The sequence below is a fragment of the Alexandromys fortis genome, unplaced genomic scaffold, assembly GCF_014885135.2.
Source record: "Alexandromys fortis isolate MF-2015 unplaced genomic scaffold, M_Fortis_MF-2015_v1.1 scaffold_23, whole genome shotgun sequence".
In the NCBI taxonomy this organism is placed as follows: domain Eukaryota; kingdom Metazoa; phylum Chordata; class Mammalia; order Rodentia; family Cricetidae; genus Alexandromys; species Alexandromys fortis.
In genome coordinates this window covers 16367796-16386604 of record NW_026067907.1, presented here as the reverse complement: position 1 = coordinate 16386604, position 18809 = coordinate 16367796, and the positions used below count along the sequence as shown (strand labels likewise).

The 18809-nt window shown below is 35.2% G+C and overlaps 1 protein-coding gene across 1 annotated transcript; it reads right to left on the bottom strand.

The window, feature by feature from the left end:
* Positions 1 to 10786: 10786 nt before the first annotated feature.
* Positions 10787 to 11716, bottom strand: LOC126497609 (olfactory receptor 4C46-like). The gene has a single exon (XM_050135745.1). It carries the CDS (start codon positions 11714 to 11716, stop codon positions 10787 to 10789), a length of 930 nt encoding a protein of 309 aa, XP_049991702.1.
* Between the last annotated feature and the right edge of the window lie 7093 nt (positions 11717 to 18809).

Sequence of the window (18809 nt, the reverse complement as noted above, 5' to 3'; positions counted from 1 at the left end):
CAAAACTAAAAGTCCTTGCCAACATCTTGAGCACGGAAGGGGGAACACGTAGAAAGGAGCACGTAGAAGAAGCTCTATTTTGGTTATGCTTAATCTTGATTTATGTCTGGAACCCTGAGTGGGGTGATGTAATGCACCTGCCAAGTTCTTTGATCTGTTTTGTACAAAAACTGAAGCTTTACAGAAGTAAAGTTGCAGCAGATTTTCACTACACAGTGTGTCTGTCTGTCATTTCCCTTGCGTCGTATCCTGGCTATCCTATCCTTCACCCTGGTCCCCCGTGGGTGGTGGTCTCCGAGAGGGACGGTCTGCGGCACAGTATGAAATCCATGATGGGTAGCTTTACTCTATGTATTAAACTAGCCTTGGAATCCAGAGCCTAGTCATTGGACTAGAACTACTAACTCAACCTCTCTTATAGTTTGGATTGATAAGGATTCTCAAATGCTTATAAGTTACAGATTGATCCTCAGCCATTGAGACTATTGGGAGGTCAAAAATGGAGGAAATAGAATATTCAAGTATGCTTGTGAAAAATATACTGATATTTACAAATCATTTCTTTCATTTTGATTCTTGGCTATCATGAAGTGAACATCTTTGATATACTATGCATTTTATACCTGAATATTCTGCCTCACCACAGCCTTAAATACTATGAGTCAAATGATCACAGACTGAAGCCTCTGAAACTAAGAGCCCAAATAAGTGTTCTTACTTATAATACATTAGTACATGTTTTATATATATACATTTATATATTATGTAGTATATTATACTTTATATATGAAAAACTTTATAGAAATAGGTATAGATATAGATATAGATAGATATAAATAATTTAGATAACAGAAAGTTTACTAACTCAGCTTCCAAACACAGTAAAGAAAGAACGAGAGTTAAGCATAAGCAGTGCTTACGCTCATAGAGTGTGCTCTTAAAATTTCTCTGGTACAAAAATGCTTTCATCATATTTGATCTAACCTTGCCTTATTGTACTAGTCTTTAGTCTCATTCAACCGCCAGGATTGATCACCAGTCCTAGTAACCAGTGCATTTACAATTGAACTTGCCCAATTTCTAGAGCTACTTATTTTAGGACAGAATGTATAGACTGAGCCTGTCAGCCCTCTGTAGTGCCAGAGAAGATATCAAAAATGAAAGGCTGTGTGACTTTTTTCTCTCTAGTTAGAAACAGTCACAAATTAGTCAAGATCTTTTTTCTTTAGTGTTGGCATCATGTCCCATTGAGTGTTAATGGATTTCTACTTGGTCATTGCTCATTTTAAATTAATTGTTGATTATATATCCTTATGTACAAAACATAACCTTCTCAATCTGTGTAATGCTCTTAGGGCTGACCATTAGGTAACTAATTCCCCTTCCATGGGGAAGTTTATCTCTCCCATTCTCAGCATTTCTTAGTTTCCTGTAGCTCTTTCTGTGGAACTGAGGCTTCATGAACTTTCAGGACTCCCTGTACAAGTTAGCATATGTATCCTGTCTATTATTATTGTAGCTCATGTTTAGTCAGTCATGATGCTGAGGCTTCATTGGGGTAGATTCTAACATTACTAGGAGACACGATAGTATAGCAAACTCCATGATCTTGTGGCACTTACAATCTTTCTGACCAGGGTTGCAACCTGATGATTGATCCCTGAACCTTAGTTTCAGGAGATTTATTGTATAAAATGCATATTAGGGAATAAAATGTCTTTCAGAAGCCTTTATTAGAGCCTCATTAAAATAAGTCTCGTAGACTCCTTATACAGTTCAGAAGGGATAAGAGTATGTTTTTTAATTAATTAATTTATTTATTAAAGATTTCTGCCTCCTCCCCGCCACCACCTCCCATTTCCCTCTCCCTCCCCAGATCAAGTGCCCCTCCCTCATCAGCCCGAAGAGCAATCAGGGTTCCCTGACCTGTGGGAAGTCCAAGGACCACCCACCTCCATTCAGGTCCAGTAAGGTGAGCATCCAAACTGCCTAGGCTCCCCCAAAGCCAGTACGTGCAGTAGGATCAAAAACCCATTGCCATTGTTCTTGAGTTCTCAGTAGTCCTCATTGTCCGCTATGTTGAGCAATTCCGGTTTTATCCCCTGCTTTTTCAGACCCAGTCCAGCTGGCCTTGGTGAGTTCCCGATAGAACATCTCCATTGTCCCAGTACAAATGGATGGAAATAGAAAACACTATCCTGAGTGAGGGATAATAGTATGTTTAAGCCCAGCTTCCAGTTCTACCAAGCAATCTCTCTCGCTCTCCCTCTTTCCCTCCCTCCCTCCCTCCCTCCGTCCGTCCGTCCGTCTGTCTGTCTGTCTGTCTGTCTCTCCCTCCCCTTGTGGTGTGTGTGTGTATCTCTGTATGTGTGTGTGTCCCCATGATTTCCAAATGTATCAGTCACAAGCCTCAAGGGTATACTGTTTTATCTGCCAATAACCAGTATCGTACTGAGATGCAGGGTAGCTATCTATCACAGTCCCACAAGCTGACCACAGTGAGTACAGATGCAAATTGGGTGGTGCCTTTTTGAATGACAGTGATCAAGGCTACTCAGAGCAGGGCTTCTTGCATTGTTACTATTTGCAACAATATTTTTTTTCTAAATGGTCATGCCTTTTTATGGATACATTGTGTCATGAATCATATACTAGTGGACCAAAGAGTATAATTTCATCTTTCTAAAAGCACCCTGTGATTCATCATTTCATTTTTTTAAAAAAAATTTATCTTGTACCTGTATCAACCCAGCTTTCTTTTTCAATGCCTTAAGTTTTGTTCTTTTCATTTTTAATGAAGTATTTTTTATTAATTTTAATTTATTTGTATATGTATTGGTGTGTATATAGATATGTGAACATTAGTGCAAGTCACCACAGAGTTCATAAAAGGATGTCAAGTCCCATGAAGATAGGGTAAAACACAGTGAACCACCTGTTGTGAAAGTTGAAACTGAGCTCAACTTCTTTGCAATAGCAGTATGCACTTTTAACTACTGAGCCACCTTTCTGGAACCCTAGTATCCCATTTTCAAAGTATAATTTATATTTACCTTAAATTGATGCTCTGGATTACAACATTTTATATCTTACATTACAAATCTATAACTTACATTATCAGTATTTTAAAATGCAGTCACACTAATTGGTAAGAGGTTTAATATTTAGTCTATATAATCCATGCATACATTCTACTCTATAGTAAAGCCATCTGAGTGACACTCATGACTACATATTAGATGTGATTTACTATAACTCTTACAATTCAAGACAAATGTTGAAGCTATCCTATCTAATGAGCAAAAACGAATTAAAACCATGAAATATAGTTTAATGAAATTATATAACTATTATTCACCAATATAATTTTTACAGGTCTTCCTAAGACAAATTTTTTTTTTCAGAGAGGAGGATTTACTGGTCTCTAATTATTCTTGAAGTTTGTTTGTGAACATCAGGGTAAAATGTAATGTTAATCTGGAAGTAAAAAAAATGCAAGATTTTGGAGAATATAGGGAAGAGAGTTTATGCTCTCAAATAAGAATTTCTGTCTACAGCACATATATTATCATTGCAGAACAAAAATTAAATTTATAGCAAGTATTGTAAACATTACTAAAAACAATCAGTCATTACATAGCAAGTAATTCATTTCCTTGATTTTTTTAAATAAATTTTTATTTGATTTACTGATTCAGGTTTGTAAAAAAAAGGACATTTAATAATTTGCTATATTGTGAGTATAAAACGTCTCACACAGGCTTTTGTTTTTGAAAAGTTATTCTACAGGATCCCATAGAAAGAACATCGTCCCTATGACAAATGGAAATTACTCTATAAGATGACATCTCCTCTCCCAACAAAGTTTGTCCTCAGGGTTAGGAATATCAATTAGGGATTGAATATAACTGTTATAGAGTTGGGGGTTGCGGTCAAAATTATGTAGGCTCAGGAATTTCTTTTGAAAAAAAAAAACAGGAAGAGGATAATAGGTAGATTAGTGTGAGTTTATTCACACTAATAATAATAGTGAGAAATAGAGTGAATACTTGTGAGCTTTTATTTATAGACAATTTACATTGCTATAGATTATTTTTTTTTTGTTTTGTTTTGTTTTTCGAGACAGGGTTTCTCTGTAGCTTTGGAGCCTGTCCTGGCACTAGCTCTGTAGACCAGGCTGGTCTCGAACTCACAGAGATCGGCCTGCCTCTGCCTCCCGAGTGCTGGGATTAAAGGCGTGCGCCACCACCGCCCAGCTGCTATAGATTCTTGTATATTTTAAAAATTCAAATTATATTTGTTATATTGAATATGTTCCTATTTCTTTTTACAATAGTTGTAGACTTATGCAGTTACTTTGTCATGTTTTGTGCGTGCAAGTTTCTACCACTGTTTAAGACATTTTATATTGATACAATTTTAGGACATATTTATCATATTGCACTATACATTTATACCTCTGATCAAAATACTTTGTTTATGTTTTGAGGTCATTGTCCTCATTTGTTTAACGATTGTCTAATATTATAATGTGAAACCTTAGTCCTTAAACTATATAGGTATTAAGAACAATAGGTCAATAGTCATCCATGTTTATCATACTTAGACTAATTGGGTTCTCTAGATACATAGAGAATGTATTCCACATAGATAGGTAATCTTCAACGTCTGCAAAGAATGTAGAATATGGCATTTAAGTAACTTAGGGTTCTTTTGACTTGAGAAACAATTGCTCCTGATGAATGTCTATATTCATTGTCATTGGTAGAGAGTGTCAGGTTGATATCCATGAGTTCAAGGCTGACCTGATCCACAAAGCAAGTTCCAGGATATCTAGGACTGTTACACGGAGAAACTCTGTCTTAGAAAAGAAAAAAGGAAGAAAAAGAAAAGAGATGTTTCCTGTGCTTTTTATAAATGGTAAGATAGAGAGGAGGCAGGAGTCTTAAATGGACTCAGCAGGCAAATTTTCTTGCCCCCAGAACCCAAAGTCCTGGGTTCAGACTCCTAATGGCAGCTTTTGCTTCTGTGCAGAATGCACTTATATCATGGAGCTTTGCACTAAATTTTCTTAGACTGGAAGACAAAGCAAAGTTTTAGGACATATTCTGCAGACCATCTGCCAAAATGATATGTGACACTGGGGGTATAAACTCTAAGCTTCACTGGTTATCAAAAGATTTTTGCAATTACAATAATAGTAGATTTGTTACAAGGAAATGTTGTTGGCCCAAAAGACAGAACCTCTATGGAACAAAAGAAAAAGACTTGGCAATGCAGACATCCAAGGCCATTGGCACACGCATCATCACAATATATTGCTACATATTGAAAGAAAGGTACAGAATTTTGATTTTGTTCAGTTTCATTTTTCTTTTGTTTTGTTGTAACCATTTCTTCTCGCAATCCTGTTCCAACTTTTTGTAATAAAAGGTTTATTCTGTGCATTACATTTCATTGAAGAATACTAAAGGTGGGCTAAATTTTTTTTTTGTGTATCAAGATGACAATAAACCTCTGTGATTAGAAATAAATTGCTATACTTTGAGTGAGAAAGATCTTTGTAATCTCTTGTTTAAATTATTGTTTCCTATCACCTACCAGGTGGCTCACAGTCATTTCAGTTCCAGTGCCTTCTTCATAGGCACTGCGGATATGTGATGCACAGGCACATATGAAGATAAAACACCCAGACACATAAAATAAAAGCAAACAAATTATTATTCTCAATTTTTAAAGTTTAATGTACATCTCAAATTAGTCTGTCTAACTATAACTGCATACCATCTGAAAGAACTCTAGCCAGCCTGGGCATGGTGAAAATTATACATGGCTATGAGTTGAAATGTAAAATTATGATAGAGATAAAGAAGACAAATAGATGAACAGGTGATTAGAAGATGATAGATGAATAATTTATTCTCTGAGGTAGTTAAAATATATGACATATTACTATATGACCTAGAGTCATAGTGATGTACAATAGATCTAAAGTCACTCTTTGTGTCTAACATTGTCCTCTTACCTACATATAAACACCACTCCCTGACCTTTAAAATCCATGACTTAACCATTTCTCTGTTTCCCTCAGTCTTATATTTCAAGTATAACTGAGATCACGTGTCTATCTTATGTCAAGCTTATTTCAGTCAACACAATGTTCCCATCTTTGTTCTCATAAGAAAAATCTCAGTTATACTAAAATCTAAGACAGATTCACAGCAGAGTGATAGTTTCTAAAACACTGGGATGTACCAGACAGGTGTTAGTCAGGTCAAACATAGACCTGAGTAACAACTTGAGATTTATTATACAAATGTTATCTACAGATAACAATAGTAACATACTGCATTTCAAAATTTTCAGAGCAAATTTTAAATATATTTACTGCACAATGCATAAGGTGATAAATCAGTTAACCATTTTAGTTTAATCATATCTATATATCCATCATCTTGCTTTTTATTTATCTATATTTCTATATAAACATTCATCATCTTTTTCTTCCATCCATCCTAATATCACCTAACTCAAAACTATATGTAATTTTAANAAATTTACATATAGATAATAATAGTAACATACTGCATTTCACAAAATTGTTAAAGCACATTTTAAAAATTACCATAAAATACATGAAGTGATGAATCAATCATTTTAGTTTAGTCATATCTATCTATCATCTTGCTTTTTATGTATCTATATATCTATATGAACATTTATCATCTTTTTCTTACATCCATCATAGCATCATCTAACTCAAAACTATATGTAATTTTAATTCATTATAAATGAAAGACCTTCATTAGAATATTACAAACTGAAAAGGAAACTTTCATATGCATTTTACTCTATTTCACGTGTTGATTAAGGTAGGAGCTTAACTCACCTGGCTGTAAATTGAAATAAGAATTCAGAGAATTTATAGCAGATATGCATTTCAGTGACTTCCATTAGATTCTCACTAGAATATTGGAAAGTCACGTACCTTGGTCCAGATTCATCATATGTGTTACAAAATCCATTTCACACAGGATTTTGAGAGTGTAACTTTTTCATTTGCACTCCCAGGAGTATTTAACACTAATGATGCTATATGCAGGAGTCTAGGGAAAGTCATTTTGTAATAAGTCCCCATCCTCTCAATTAAGAAATATAAGATCGATAAATTGAAATTTTTTATCTTCTCACAACCACTTCCTATTCGAACACAGAACTCTTCTTTTTCTCTTAAATATTACAGCTGCTATGTTGTCATTTGTTGTTGTTTTTCTGCCTGAGTCGTGTTATTCCCCAAACACCAGTAACCCTCAAAGATGACCCTGGAGATTAAATTCTCAAGCAAAAGCAAAGAACTTTTATTCAAGCTTGAGCCTGGAGATCCTCCATGTGTCTGATGCAGCGAGTGCTGAGCTTGCGTAGGGTAGGGTTTTCATCATAGTAGAGTTTGGGGGTGAAGGGATTTCCAGTGTTCAAGACTCTGTCTGGCTGATATTTGTGAGGGTGTCCTAACAAAAGGAGAATAGGTGTGTACTGGACTCAGGGTTGCCTAGTGATCTTATCTAATCTTATGTAATGGTTGGAATGCTCAGACTATCAGGTAATTTCCCTTAGATACTATCCAGGCCCTGAGTGGTGTCAGTTTAGGGCTTTTCCTGGAACCTGGTGTTTCCTGCCAGCAAACTGAAAATCAGGACTATCTCTTGACTGGTTTTTATCAAGTCTATCACAGCAGTAGGGGTGACCAAGCTGTTCTGGGCCTCATAAGTCACAAAGCAGCTACTTTTAACATTGCTTCCTTGCTTCTCTCTGTGAATACAGGTGTTTAGGTGGTTTATGCCTTATCCAGAAATTCCCACTATGTATGGGGTCTCCTTCACTCAAAAAAGCTGAAAACCTACAGCATCTTGCACCTGCAGGCAGATCAGCAGGTTGAAGCGTGTCTTTTTCTGGTTGCTCAGTGTTTTAAACTTCTTCTTGGCAGAAGTGGTTTCTGTTTCTTCCACACAGCAGGACTTCTTGATTCTCAGTAAGTTTCTGTTGTTTACTCTTGATGTAGAGAGCCTAGTGACTTAGGTCAGATTAGGAACTTCCTGAAGCTATCTTTTGTTGTTTACTTTCTGTCTTAAGGTGCTTTTCTGTGGGATGGACTATCTCTGAAAAAAATTGTTATACAACATAAAATGTTCAATATCATCAGTTTCTGAAGAATGAAAATGACAATTTGCAAGGAGATGCTGTTTTAACCCAATTACAAATGCTTCTATCAAGAATACTAAAGATTACAAAGGATGGTAAAGATATAGAAAAAGCAACTACTGAAACATAGTAAGGGAATGTATTTTAATGTAGCCATTATGAAGTACTGTTTTGAGATTTAAACACACAAACACACAAATACCCATGGGCCAGCAATTACACTGAGTACATATACACATGACAGAAGACAGTATGTCTAAAGAGATATTAATATCGCTGATTACTGTATCTTTACTAGCAATAGACAAGGTATGTAACCAACTGAAGTTGCCATCAAAAGCTAATTTTACAAAGAATATAATAGACAGTGAAGTGCTATATATATGTGTGTGTAAAATAGAAGTAAATCTTATAATTTACAATGAGAACAAAGATGGGGACATTGTGTTGACTGAAATAAGCTTGACATAAAATAGACACCATGTGATCTCAGTTATACTTGAAATATAAGACTGTAGGAAACAAAGAAATGGTTAAGTCATGGATTTTAAAGGTCAGGGAGTGGTGTTTATATGTAGGTAAGAGGACAACGTTAGACACAAAGAGTGACTTTAGATCTATTGTACAGCACTGTGACTCTAGGTCATATAGTAACCTGTCATAGAAGCTTTTAGGACTAATTACAGTCACAGGTAAAATAAGAACTGCTGCCAATGGAAACATGACATTCTGAGTCCCAAATCTATGAATCGAATTGCCAAGATAAGACAAAGGTCAAAAAACTTGCCACTAAACTCTAAGTGTAAAATGCTATGTTTTCTGTAAATAAATATAAATTATAAAATTAGAAATATATATGGATATTGGCTTTCTTTTACAACACAATTTCCAACAATTTTGAGATGGTCCTAAATAAGTTGCTTTCATTTTGTCAGAAGTAGTTTTTAAAACATTGTTGATTATAAATTCATAATTTTGTCAACTCTGAAAATACATGAAGATGCTATGTGCTGTACAAAATATTTAACCAAAATTTAATATTTATGTTAAAGTTGACAAGTATATCTTATGCAGTGGGCTTATCAGGAGAATAGTTTAATAAAGCCCTGAGTTTGACAAAGTTAGGTTTTACAAATCTTACTTTCTTAACATAATACTAACAGAATTAAAATATCTTGTAAAAATTGATGATTTTAAGGTTCAATACTATTTCACTAAATTATATCACATTTCTGCATGCAACCATATAGCAATGGGTATATAATTCTCTATCATATATTGCTTATTTTGGGTAATGTTTTATGGCATTAAGGACATTCATTAGCTTGGGAGTCTGATTTCCAGGATTTTGCATAAAAACTCAGGAGTATACTTTCCTGGATCATGGTGTGATCTCTGTGACTCCCATATGCAATGGGGAGGAGATTGGTCCTGCCTCAACTTGTTATACCAAGCTTTGTTGACAACCATGCAAGGCCTTACCCTTTCTGAGAACTAGACGGGGAATAAAAAGGATGTGGGGAAGGAAACAAGAGGAGAGGAGGGAGGAAAAACTGTGGTTGATATGTAAAATAATAAAAGTATTAATAAAAAACCAGATTCCCATTTCAGGTTTAATGAATTTTCAAATAGAAACAAGAAACTTCTTATACAGAGATTATAAAGAGTCAAGCCCCAAGTTTTGGCTTATATTCTTGAATGAGTTTAAAATAATATAATGGAAAAGATGAGTATTTGTAATGGTTAATGAATATGTCCTCATATGCAACAAAACTGTCTTTCAATTGCACCTTGTAGTCTCAGGTCAGAAGGATTTATCCTGCATTGTCTGAGAAATCTATCATAGCCTTCTGTGAGAGCATGTTACTGCAAGATAGCACTAATCCTCCTTTGGGATTACTCCCACGACCCACATTCACTTCTATGTCTAGGTTTACATTTATCGCAAAATGAGACCTGTGAGCTGATATACTACATCACAAACACCTGTATGATTAGACTAATTTATCCAGAGACTATGAATTTGATAAAAAAACTGTGAACTTTTGTGAATGCCCTGACTAGTTCTCTAATCATCATTCTCTTCAGTCAAACCTTACTGTGGAAAAAGTCACTGAATTGGAAAATATCTACGCTAATTTACTAATGAAATTATGGGATGGCAAAGGATCACTGGTCAGGACATAACTTCCAAAAGCATTGTTTGCACAGTTACATAATGAACAACATTGAAAGTAGAAACCAGAATTTTCTGACCTGAAAAATTCTATAAACTTAGCTTATCAGACTAGAGCTTTTCTAGAAGAATGTCAGTATAGTCTGTTGGAAATTGACATAAGGCAGATGAACAGTGTGTGTGTGTGTTGCTTAGGTGATATGTCTGTTATAACAAATACGGAACCTGAATTAGCCTCTTTGCATCTGGGGCACTCATTTCTGCTTCCCTCAGTATAACACACCACATTTGACAATTATTTATGTAATTATTTATGTATTTATGTAATTGTATAAGTCTTCCATATTGAGATCATCCAAACTCTCTACATCATTTTGTCTCCAGTTCATCTGAAGTTGCATCATTGCTGGTTTATTTGTTTTCTGGCTCAGTTTTTCTACTAAACAATCTCTTAATGGCATTTTTCATCTGATTATTTCTCAAGGTATAGATTAATGGATTTAGCATGGGAGTTATCACAGTATAAAAAATAGCAACTGCTTTATCAATCGGTAATGTAGCTGCAGGTCTCATGTACACAAATATGCAAGGTACAAAAAATAAAATCACCACTATAATGTGAGAAACACAGGTAGAGAGGGCTTTGAGTCTTCCTTCTGCACTGTGGGTCCTTAGGGAGCACAGGATGACCATGTAGGATATGAGCAGAAGGAGGAAGTTTAACAGACAGATGAAGCCACTGTTGGCAGCAACAAAGAGACCTAGAATGTGTGTATCAATACAGGCTAAATCAAGCAAAGGGTTCAGATCACACATAAAGTGATCTATGACATTAGGGCCACAGAAAGGAAGTCCAATAATGAAAAGAATTTGTATACCTCCATGAAGAAAGCCTCCAGCCCATGACACTCCCACAAGTAAATTGCAGAGTCGTCGATTCATGATGGCTGCATAGTGCAGAGGTTTGCAGATGGCTACATAGCGGTCATAGGCCATGACAGTAAGCAAGATGACCTCAGCACCTCCAATGAAGTGTTCCCCAAAGACTTGGGTCATACATCCATTGAACTGAATGGACTTCCTTTCACGGAGTGAATCAACAATCAACTTAGGAGTATTGACAGACGAGTAGCAGGCATCAATGAAGGAGAGATAGGCCAGAAAATAGTACATAGGGGAATCCAACAGTTGACTATTTGTAATGGTGACCAGAATGAGCAAATTTCCCACCACAGAGAAGATATAGATTACCAAAAATACAGAAAAAACAATTTTCTGCATGTGTGGGTTCTGTGTGAGTCCCAGGAGAACAAACTCAGTCACATTGTTCCTGTATTCCATCTAGTTCATGAGACAGGTAATCATATTTCCTGGGGGAAAATTAACACATCCTCATGTTTATTTAATTTCTATATTATAATAATAGTGATTAAATTCTGTTAATCAATAAAATAAACCAGATTTTTTTGTAAAAAAATTCAGAAAGAATTCTAGATACTAATGACTACTTAAGACTATAAGTTTTCTCTTTAGTGAAAATAACTGAAAGTTTATGTATATGAGCAATGTATATAAATATACTACAAAATCTTGAGTGTGCTGAATATTTGGGATGACTCGTAGTGTAAGAGGAGTTCTAATTATACTCACAGAGGCAGCTAAATCCACAAAGTATAGTGGGGTGTATAGTTGTTGAGTGGAGTGTTGTGTCCATTAAAGTGAAAATATTTACAGCTTATTTATAGGAAATGGACTGTAAGATAAGTGAAATCATGATTTGAGTAGAAATATATTAGTGAACTTGAGTAAGAAAGAACCATGAACATTAACATCATAAACTGAGCACTGGCCTTGACTGAAACACACTGGCACTCCCTAGTTAGTAGCTGCTAGGGAAGCTAATAGCATTAGATGTTGGAGAAGAAGTTCTAGTAACAGAATAATAATGGGACAATTTTAAAAGTATGTGTAAAAATCCAAGTATTTTGAGCCATGCCCAAATTCCATGTTATATGTATTTGCAACAACAATATAAAGCAACAAGGCAGAAAAGAAACTGATGAAAAATTTAGGGTAGATAGTGCTGAGGGTACAGGAAAATATGGGTTATTGTGAAAGAATCTTTAATGCTTAAGCCTACCTGATAATTCTGAAATAGTCCATAACAAGACCGTATTCCTGCCATGGCTACTATGTGCCTTGCACCCAGGACTGCTTTTAGCACTTTAAATAGCTAGTATTGTTGTTATTCTTTATCAATTAAGAGAAAAGTACTGCTCTCTCAGTATAAAAACAAAAACATTAAATGAGATCACAAAACACTGGCTGTTAGCTAATGATTATTTTTTTAAAACACTTGTTGGTTCAGTTCATCATGTACACCAAAGAGACTGTTGGAATATATTTTTACAAATTATCATGTTTTCTTCTTTGAAATATTATAACAAAGAAATTATGTTTTCTTCCTCATATAAACAGATAAAATGGCAATGTTAATTATACTACTTTGCTTCTTTCTTCTATTTTTATCTTCCTGTTTTAAAGTATTAAATGCTTCAAATCATTCAACTATATAACCATATTATTATGTTAAACAAATGTTGGTCTATAAACTACTTCAAATATGGCATAATGACTTACTAGTATATCATTTCAGAAACAATTTCCTTTGATGAACATATATAGGCTAGGTCATAGGGTGAGGCATAATGGTTTGACACTTCATTCAATAAGACAATGAGTGTTTCTGTATTCTTGGAAGGATTCTTTCATCTTAGCACATCTTTTGGTCACTCTTCTTATATATCAATATGTAGGAAGGTTGCAAAACTCTTGGGAACACTGGGAAAATGTGCTATAAACAGTGATCTAGTACTTCAATTCAAGAATTATAGGAAAAATTTGAGAATTCTAGTTCTTCTTCTAGTCACCTTGGGTTTATTTTCCGGCAATTCACACATCTCCTTCTTCTTCAGTCTATAAAATTATAATAATAATAATGGTATAACATTATATGCTATGAAAATTTGATACGATGGGAAAGCTTGAATGAGGCATTTAGTAACAACTACAAGGCTACAATTTATTTCTTAAAGTATAAATACAGTTACTAGATAAATATAATTGATAGCATGGGCACCAATATCAAGAAACATTTAACTTTCCAACAACTTAGGAGGAATCCTTTTAATACTTCAAAGAAGCTACATAGACTTGAAATATCCATAAAACATAACCACCAAATTAATTATCTGTTCCTGTACCTGGAATCATAAGCATATATTTACTCACTTAATATTTATATTTAGGATTTTCAGTATGTGGTCAAGCCAAACTGATTAGCCTTAGTTGTTAAAAGAGGTGTCTCAAGGTAAAATAGTGATAAATCTAATGAGATATAGTCCACCTATTCATCTATGGGTCTCACATTGTATGATATTAAGTAAATGATACTTACCAAATATTGTGAAAAGTTAGGGTGAGGATGCAGTACTCTGTTTTTACCTGACAAACCGAACTAACTCCTGTATACAAAAAGTCACAGTATCAACTAATCATCAGCAGTCCTTAAAGATATTCCATCACAGATCCAGCTCCAGTATGGGCTTTGAGTGTTGAGAAGAGACTGGGATGGTGGACTTTCAGTGTGCATCTTTGCAGATGTCCAAGCATGCATTAAATAGTGTCTCCATAGAAAAATTCTTTCCTCTTTCTTAAATGTAAAGATATTCCCCTGACAACATGGGGTTTCAATCTATAACGAATTCTTTTAGTACACTATGTAGAGATGATCTTTATTCTCTGATAGTGGTCCTTCATTATAAAAGGCAGGGGCTGGCAAGATCGCAGAAAAGCTTCTATAGAACCTACTCGACTCATGGTGACTCTTTCTGTGGATATGTGATGTGCAATGATACTGCATGTGTATTCTGAATTACAAGGGTATTTAAGGAAGTTTCTGTGAATGCCAACAATCTTGTTACTGTGCTTTCTCTCCCAGGAATTAATTATCTCTTTGATGGAAAAGCTATCTCTTATAATACAGTATTTTGGAAAATATGTATGACTTACCCAGTCTTCAATACTTCAATAGAAAACAGAATTCTCCAAGCATGGAAAGACAGCATTTAGTAGATAACCTCTACAAATCTCCGTATTATACTCATCTCCATCTTATACTTACCAGCAGGGCTCATTTGTGAAGTCCTGTCTCAAACAAAACAAACAAACTTCCACAACAGTGGGTTTCAAACTTATCTCTTTGTATTATTGGTGATTCAACATTTAATCATCCATTAAAATGATTAGTTCTAAAGTGTTGTAATTATCATTTCTAATCCATCATCTCATGTAGTTTATGTTGACCTTGTAGTCAATATAATCAGAGAATTAGCTGAACTGCTTGCTGATCTGCCTACCTCTGCTTCCCAAGTGTAGGACCCTTTTTCTGCTTTTTCTCAGTAATCCAATTAGGTCTTTGACAATTTAATACATCTATATTAAACATGCTCATTACTATTATGTCTTGGTTGTGAGCCTAGTTGTTAATGGCACTTAAGCAGATTTCCAGTTTCATTATCACTACTCTCACTGATACCTCTCTTTATATCTTCCCTAACCCATGTCAAACCAAATCTTTCTACTTGATGAGGCATGTCTTCCTCTATATGTGATGCAATTATTGGTTAATGAGTAATGCGACTTTGTTATATGGAAGGGCAGAATATATCTAGGCTGGATAAGTGCAGTTACAGAGCACTTAAATGGGGTTTGTGAGCAGTATGTTACAGATTGATTAATGGCAACATGATTCACTGCATCCCTGGAACTTGGTCAATAAGCATGGCTTGCAGAGGTGGTGAATATGCCTCTACCATGTTGGACTGGGTGGATCAAACAGGCAGGGCCCAGGAGTTGGTTCTAGCCATGCATGGTTAGCAAAGAAAAAAGTGCTCCTGGTCAGAAAATGATTACATATATGTAATAAAGACAGATTCAGACAAAAATAAACCTCTGAGTAGTTCATAGTCTGTTTAAAAAATATATATAGGCTTGAGAGAAGGAGGAAAAATAATATAGTTATTTTAAAAAGTTAATAGAGTTAAAAATAGAACAAAATTATTAATGAGACAATACATAGAATAAAGAAGTAAAGATACTAAACATTGAAAGGTGATAGAAAAAAGCCACATAAGGATGAAAAATACACAGAGAGTCTGGATTATGTATACTAGTATATTGTCTTTATGTTTTTTGACTGTGGATGAAGTAGCAACAGAGAGACATTTCATTGTATGCACTACTAAGATAACCCAACTATATATTTTAAAGGTATCTGTCCTAGACCTTCTGCAGACACTAAGAGACCAAGGATGCCCACCCAGACTACTATGCCCAGCAAAAGTTTCAATTGCCATAGACAGAGAAAACAAGATATTTCTTTCTTCCATGAAAGAAATACATTTAAGCAATTTACCTATCTACAAATTCAGTCTTACATAAAGTACTAGAAGGAAAACCCTCAAGGAGGTTAGCTGCACCCACAAAACCCAGGCAATAGATAATCATACACAAGCAAAATCCAAAGGCAGAAAACACATACACACACTACCACTGCCACCACAAAACCCAAATTTGGAAGTCATGATACCTTTATAATATACAAGCTGCTTTAACTTAATAGCCCATACAATGAAATGTCTCTTTGTACTTAGCTCCTTCACAGTTTAAAAAATCCAAAGAAATCACAATAATATACATAATCCAGACCCTCTGTTAATTTTTCCTCTTTATGTGGCTTATTCTTTATTTCTTTTAATCCATGACTGTTTGTACTCTGTCTTTTTAAAGATTTTACTCTTTTTAAGCATTAACTTTATTTTATGATTCTCTATATTCCTTTTCTTCTCTCTTCTGAGACTACATCCATTTATCCAACAGTATGACTCATCTGAATTTGTCTTTATTGCATGTCTCTAAGTATTTACTGTCCAGGAATGCTTTTTAAAATAGTACGTGCTTCTTAAAATTTAAGCTGTGTCATTACTAGATCAAATACAGTAAATCAATGCTTGCTCTACCCAGCCCAGCATGGGAGAGCCACTCGTGTCTCTGAGCCACAGGTGCACTGCCCTATTTCCTGGCCTTAGTTGGTCCACTTTGCCACCAAGCTAGCTATAGTACTTTGTTCACAAACCCGATCCAAATGGTCTATCGCTAGAGCCAGAGGTCACACTGGTAGCACAGCCCAGAAAGCCACTTTTTTCTGCTATGGCTGAAGCAGGAAAATCTCTCTTAATGGAACTGTGGCACACCTCCATCAAACAGCAAGAAGCTGTGTTAAACTCTGTGTTTTTGTTTTTAGAATTCCTTTTCAAACTTTCTCAGGTTTTAAGTGGAATAAGTTGGCCATGAGTGCACCAATCTGTAAGAGGAGGGCCCGCTTGTTCGTCCCCTGCCTCTGGCTAGGTTAGAACAAAAATAACCACATAGAAACTATATTAATTAACACACTGCTTGGCTTATTAGCTCTAGCTTCTTACTGGCTAACTCTTATATTAATTTAACCCATTTCTATCAGTTCAGTCCTCCCTGCCAACCTAAGTTCTGCCCTATCAATAGGCCAAGGCAGTTTATTTATTCATTAATGGTAATACAGCACACAGAGGAAATTCTCACATCATTGCTCCTTCCTCAAGAGTCAAAAAATTCAAAGACAACACAAAGCACACAGCACTAAGACTTTCTGTGCATTTTCCATGGCTTTTTTTCTTACAAGGTTTCCCTTTTGTTTCCACAGAGGATGAGAATCTGTGGTATCCTTCCAGATAAATATTTGATAAAGCACAACCTCTTAAATGGTTACCAAGAACACCCCCCAAAAATTACTTTGCCCAAAATTATGTTTTTTAATTTTAATTTTTGCTTTTTTGAGACATGTTTTATCTTTGTGCTTTTAACTGTCCTGGAACTCACTCTGTAGATCTGGATGCTCCTCAAACTCACAGAGAAACCACTTGCCTCCAATTCCCAAGTGCTGGGATTAAAGGTATGTGCCTCCATGCCCAGCTCCTCTATTTTTAAGGACTTTTTCTATCCCTTTTCTTTTTTTCTCCTAAGCCTACACACACACACACACACACACACACACACACACACACACACACACACGGTAAATCATTTAGAGTTTTTTCCCTCATCTTAATCTGTCCTTCATGTTTATCTCTATTTTTTCTGACCATGTGAGTCATTAATTTGCTAAGCATCATAGCTAGGATTAAAGTAGATGGTTTTTACCAGCTTGCTCCATCCCTTTCCTTAAGGTTTTGAGAGTTTAGCTTGTAGAGGTACAGGCAAGAAGCACATGTTTTGCCAAAACTCTGTGGAGTTTGTAGATCCATGCCATCACCAAAAAGCATGCTAGTGACTGATGGCTCATAAGCATCATTTAAGTGTTTGTTGGCAGACCCTCTTTAAAAAGCTGAGAGGTTTATGCCATTAATGCTGCGTCAGAAAACCCCTCTTAAAAGAGGTGCACTTCTGCTCACTAACAGCAAAAACAGATTACCCGAGAAAACCAAGAGGCTGCATTTGACTCTGTTCTTGTCTGTCTCAAATTATTTTTTGTAAAGCTTTCTCAGGCTTTATGTGGAAATTCTTACCAAGCATTTGAGCTCTAATGAATTATTCACAAAAATGTGCAGCTTAAGTTGCAAATATCATGCAAGTGGCTTCTAATAAGAGAAAAAGTAATTCTGTATATTAAAGGTAACATGGACAATTGTTTAGGTGCTGGCGATTTTTCCACTTTTAAGCATTACGCCAATGTTAGTGAGTACTTATAAACACAAAGTATTATATATGTCATCTAAATTTCCAGTGGACTTAATTAAACATTGATGAATAATTTTCAAGCCTCCATAAATATGATGACCTAGGATAATACTGATAGGGATAATTTAACAGTTTAAAGTTTTTCCCTGAATAGGGATGAAGTTGCCTGAGAAGTAATCCAATATTTATTGCATATGTCATAAACCCATCACATATCACCAGCTTCTGTTTTTAAAAAAATATATATCAAAACAAAAAAGGAAAAAAAAGTCACAGGACTTTATTATCACCAGCATAAACATTGGAGAATTTATGTCAAAGATCTAATGCATATATAAAAGAATTATTTAATGTGTGAACACTCCATAGTGTTGACGTTACATTCACAGCTGTAACTACTGTCCAGATATATTGCAAAAAGTGCTCCTGAGACGTTTCCCCTTGGGTTCCCCAGTATTTTAGCTTAAAGTATTTCGGGCAAGAATCTTTAAAAGCTACAGTGGACTAAAGATTCATGGGAGAAATGGGTGCTTTTGACATCTGTTCTTTTGTTTCATCTAAAGGTCACAGAAAAAAAAGAGAAAAAATTTCAAAGAACACA

Coding starts and splice junctions, on each gene's coding strand:
- LOC126497609 (XM_050135745.1), bottom strand. CDS start 11,716: ATGGAATACAGGAACAATGTGACTGAGTTTGTTCTCCTGGGACTCACA.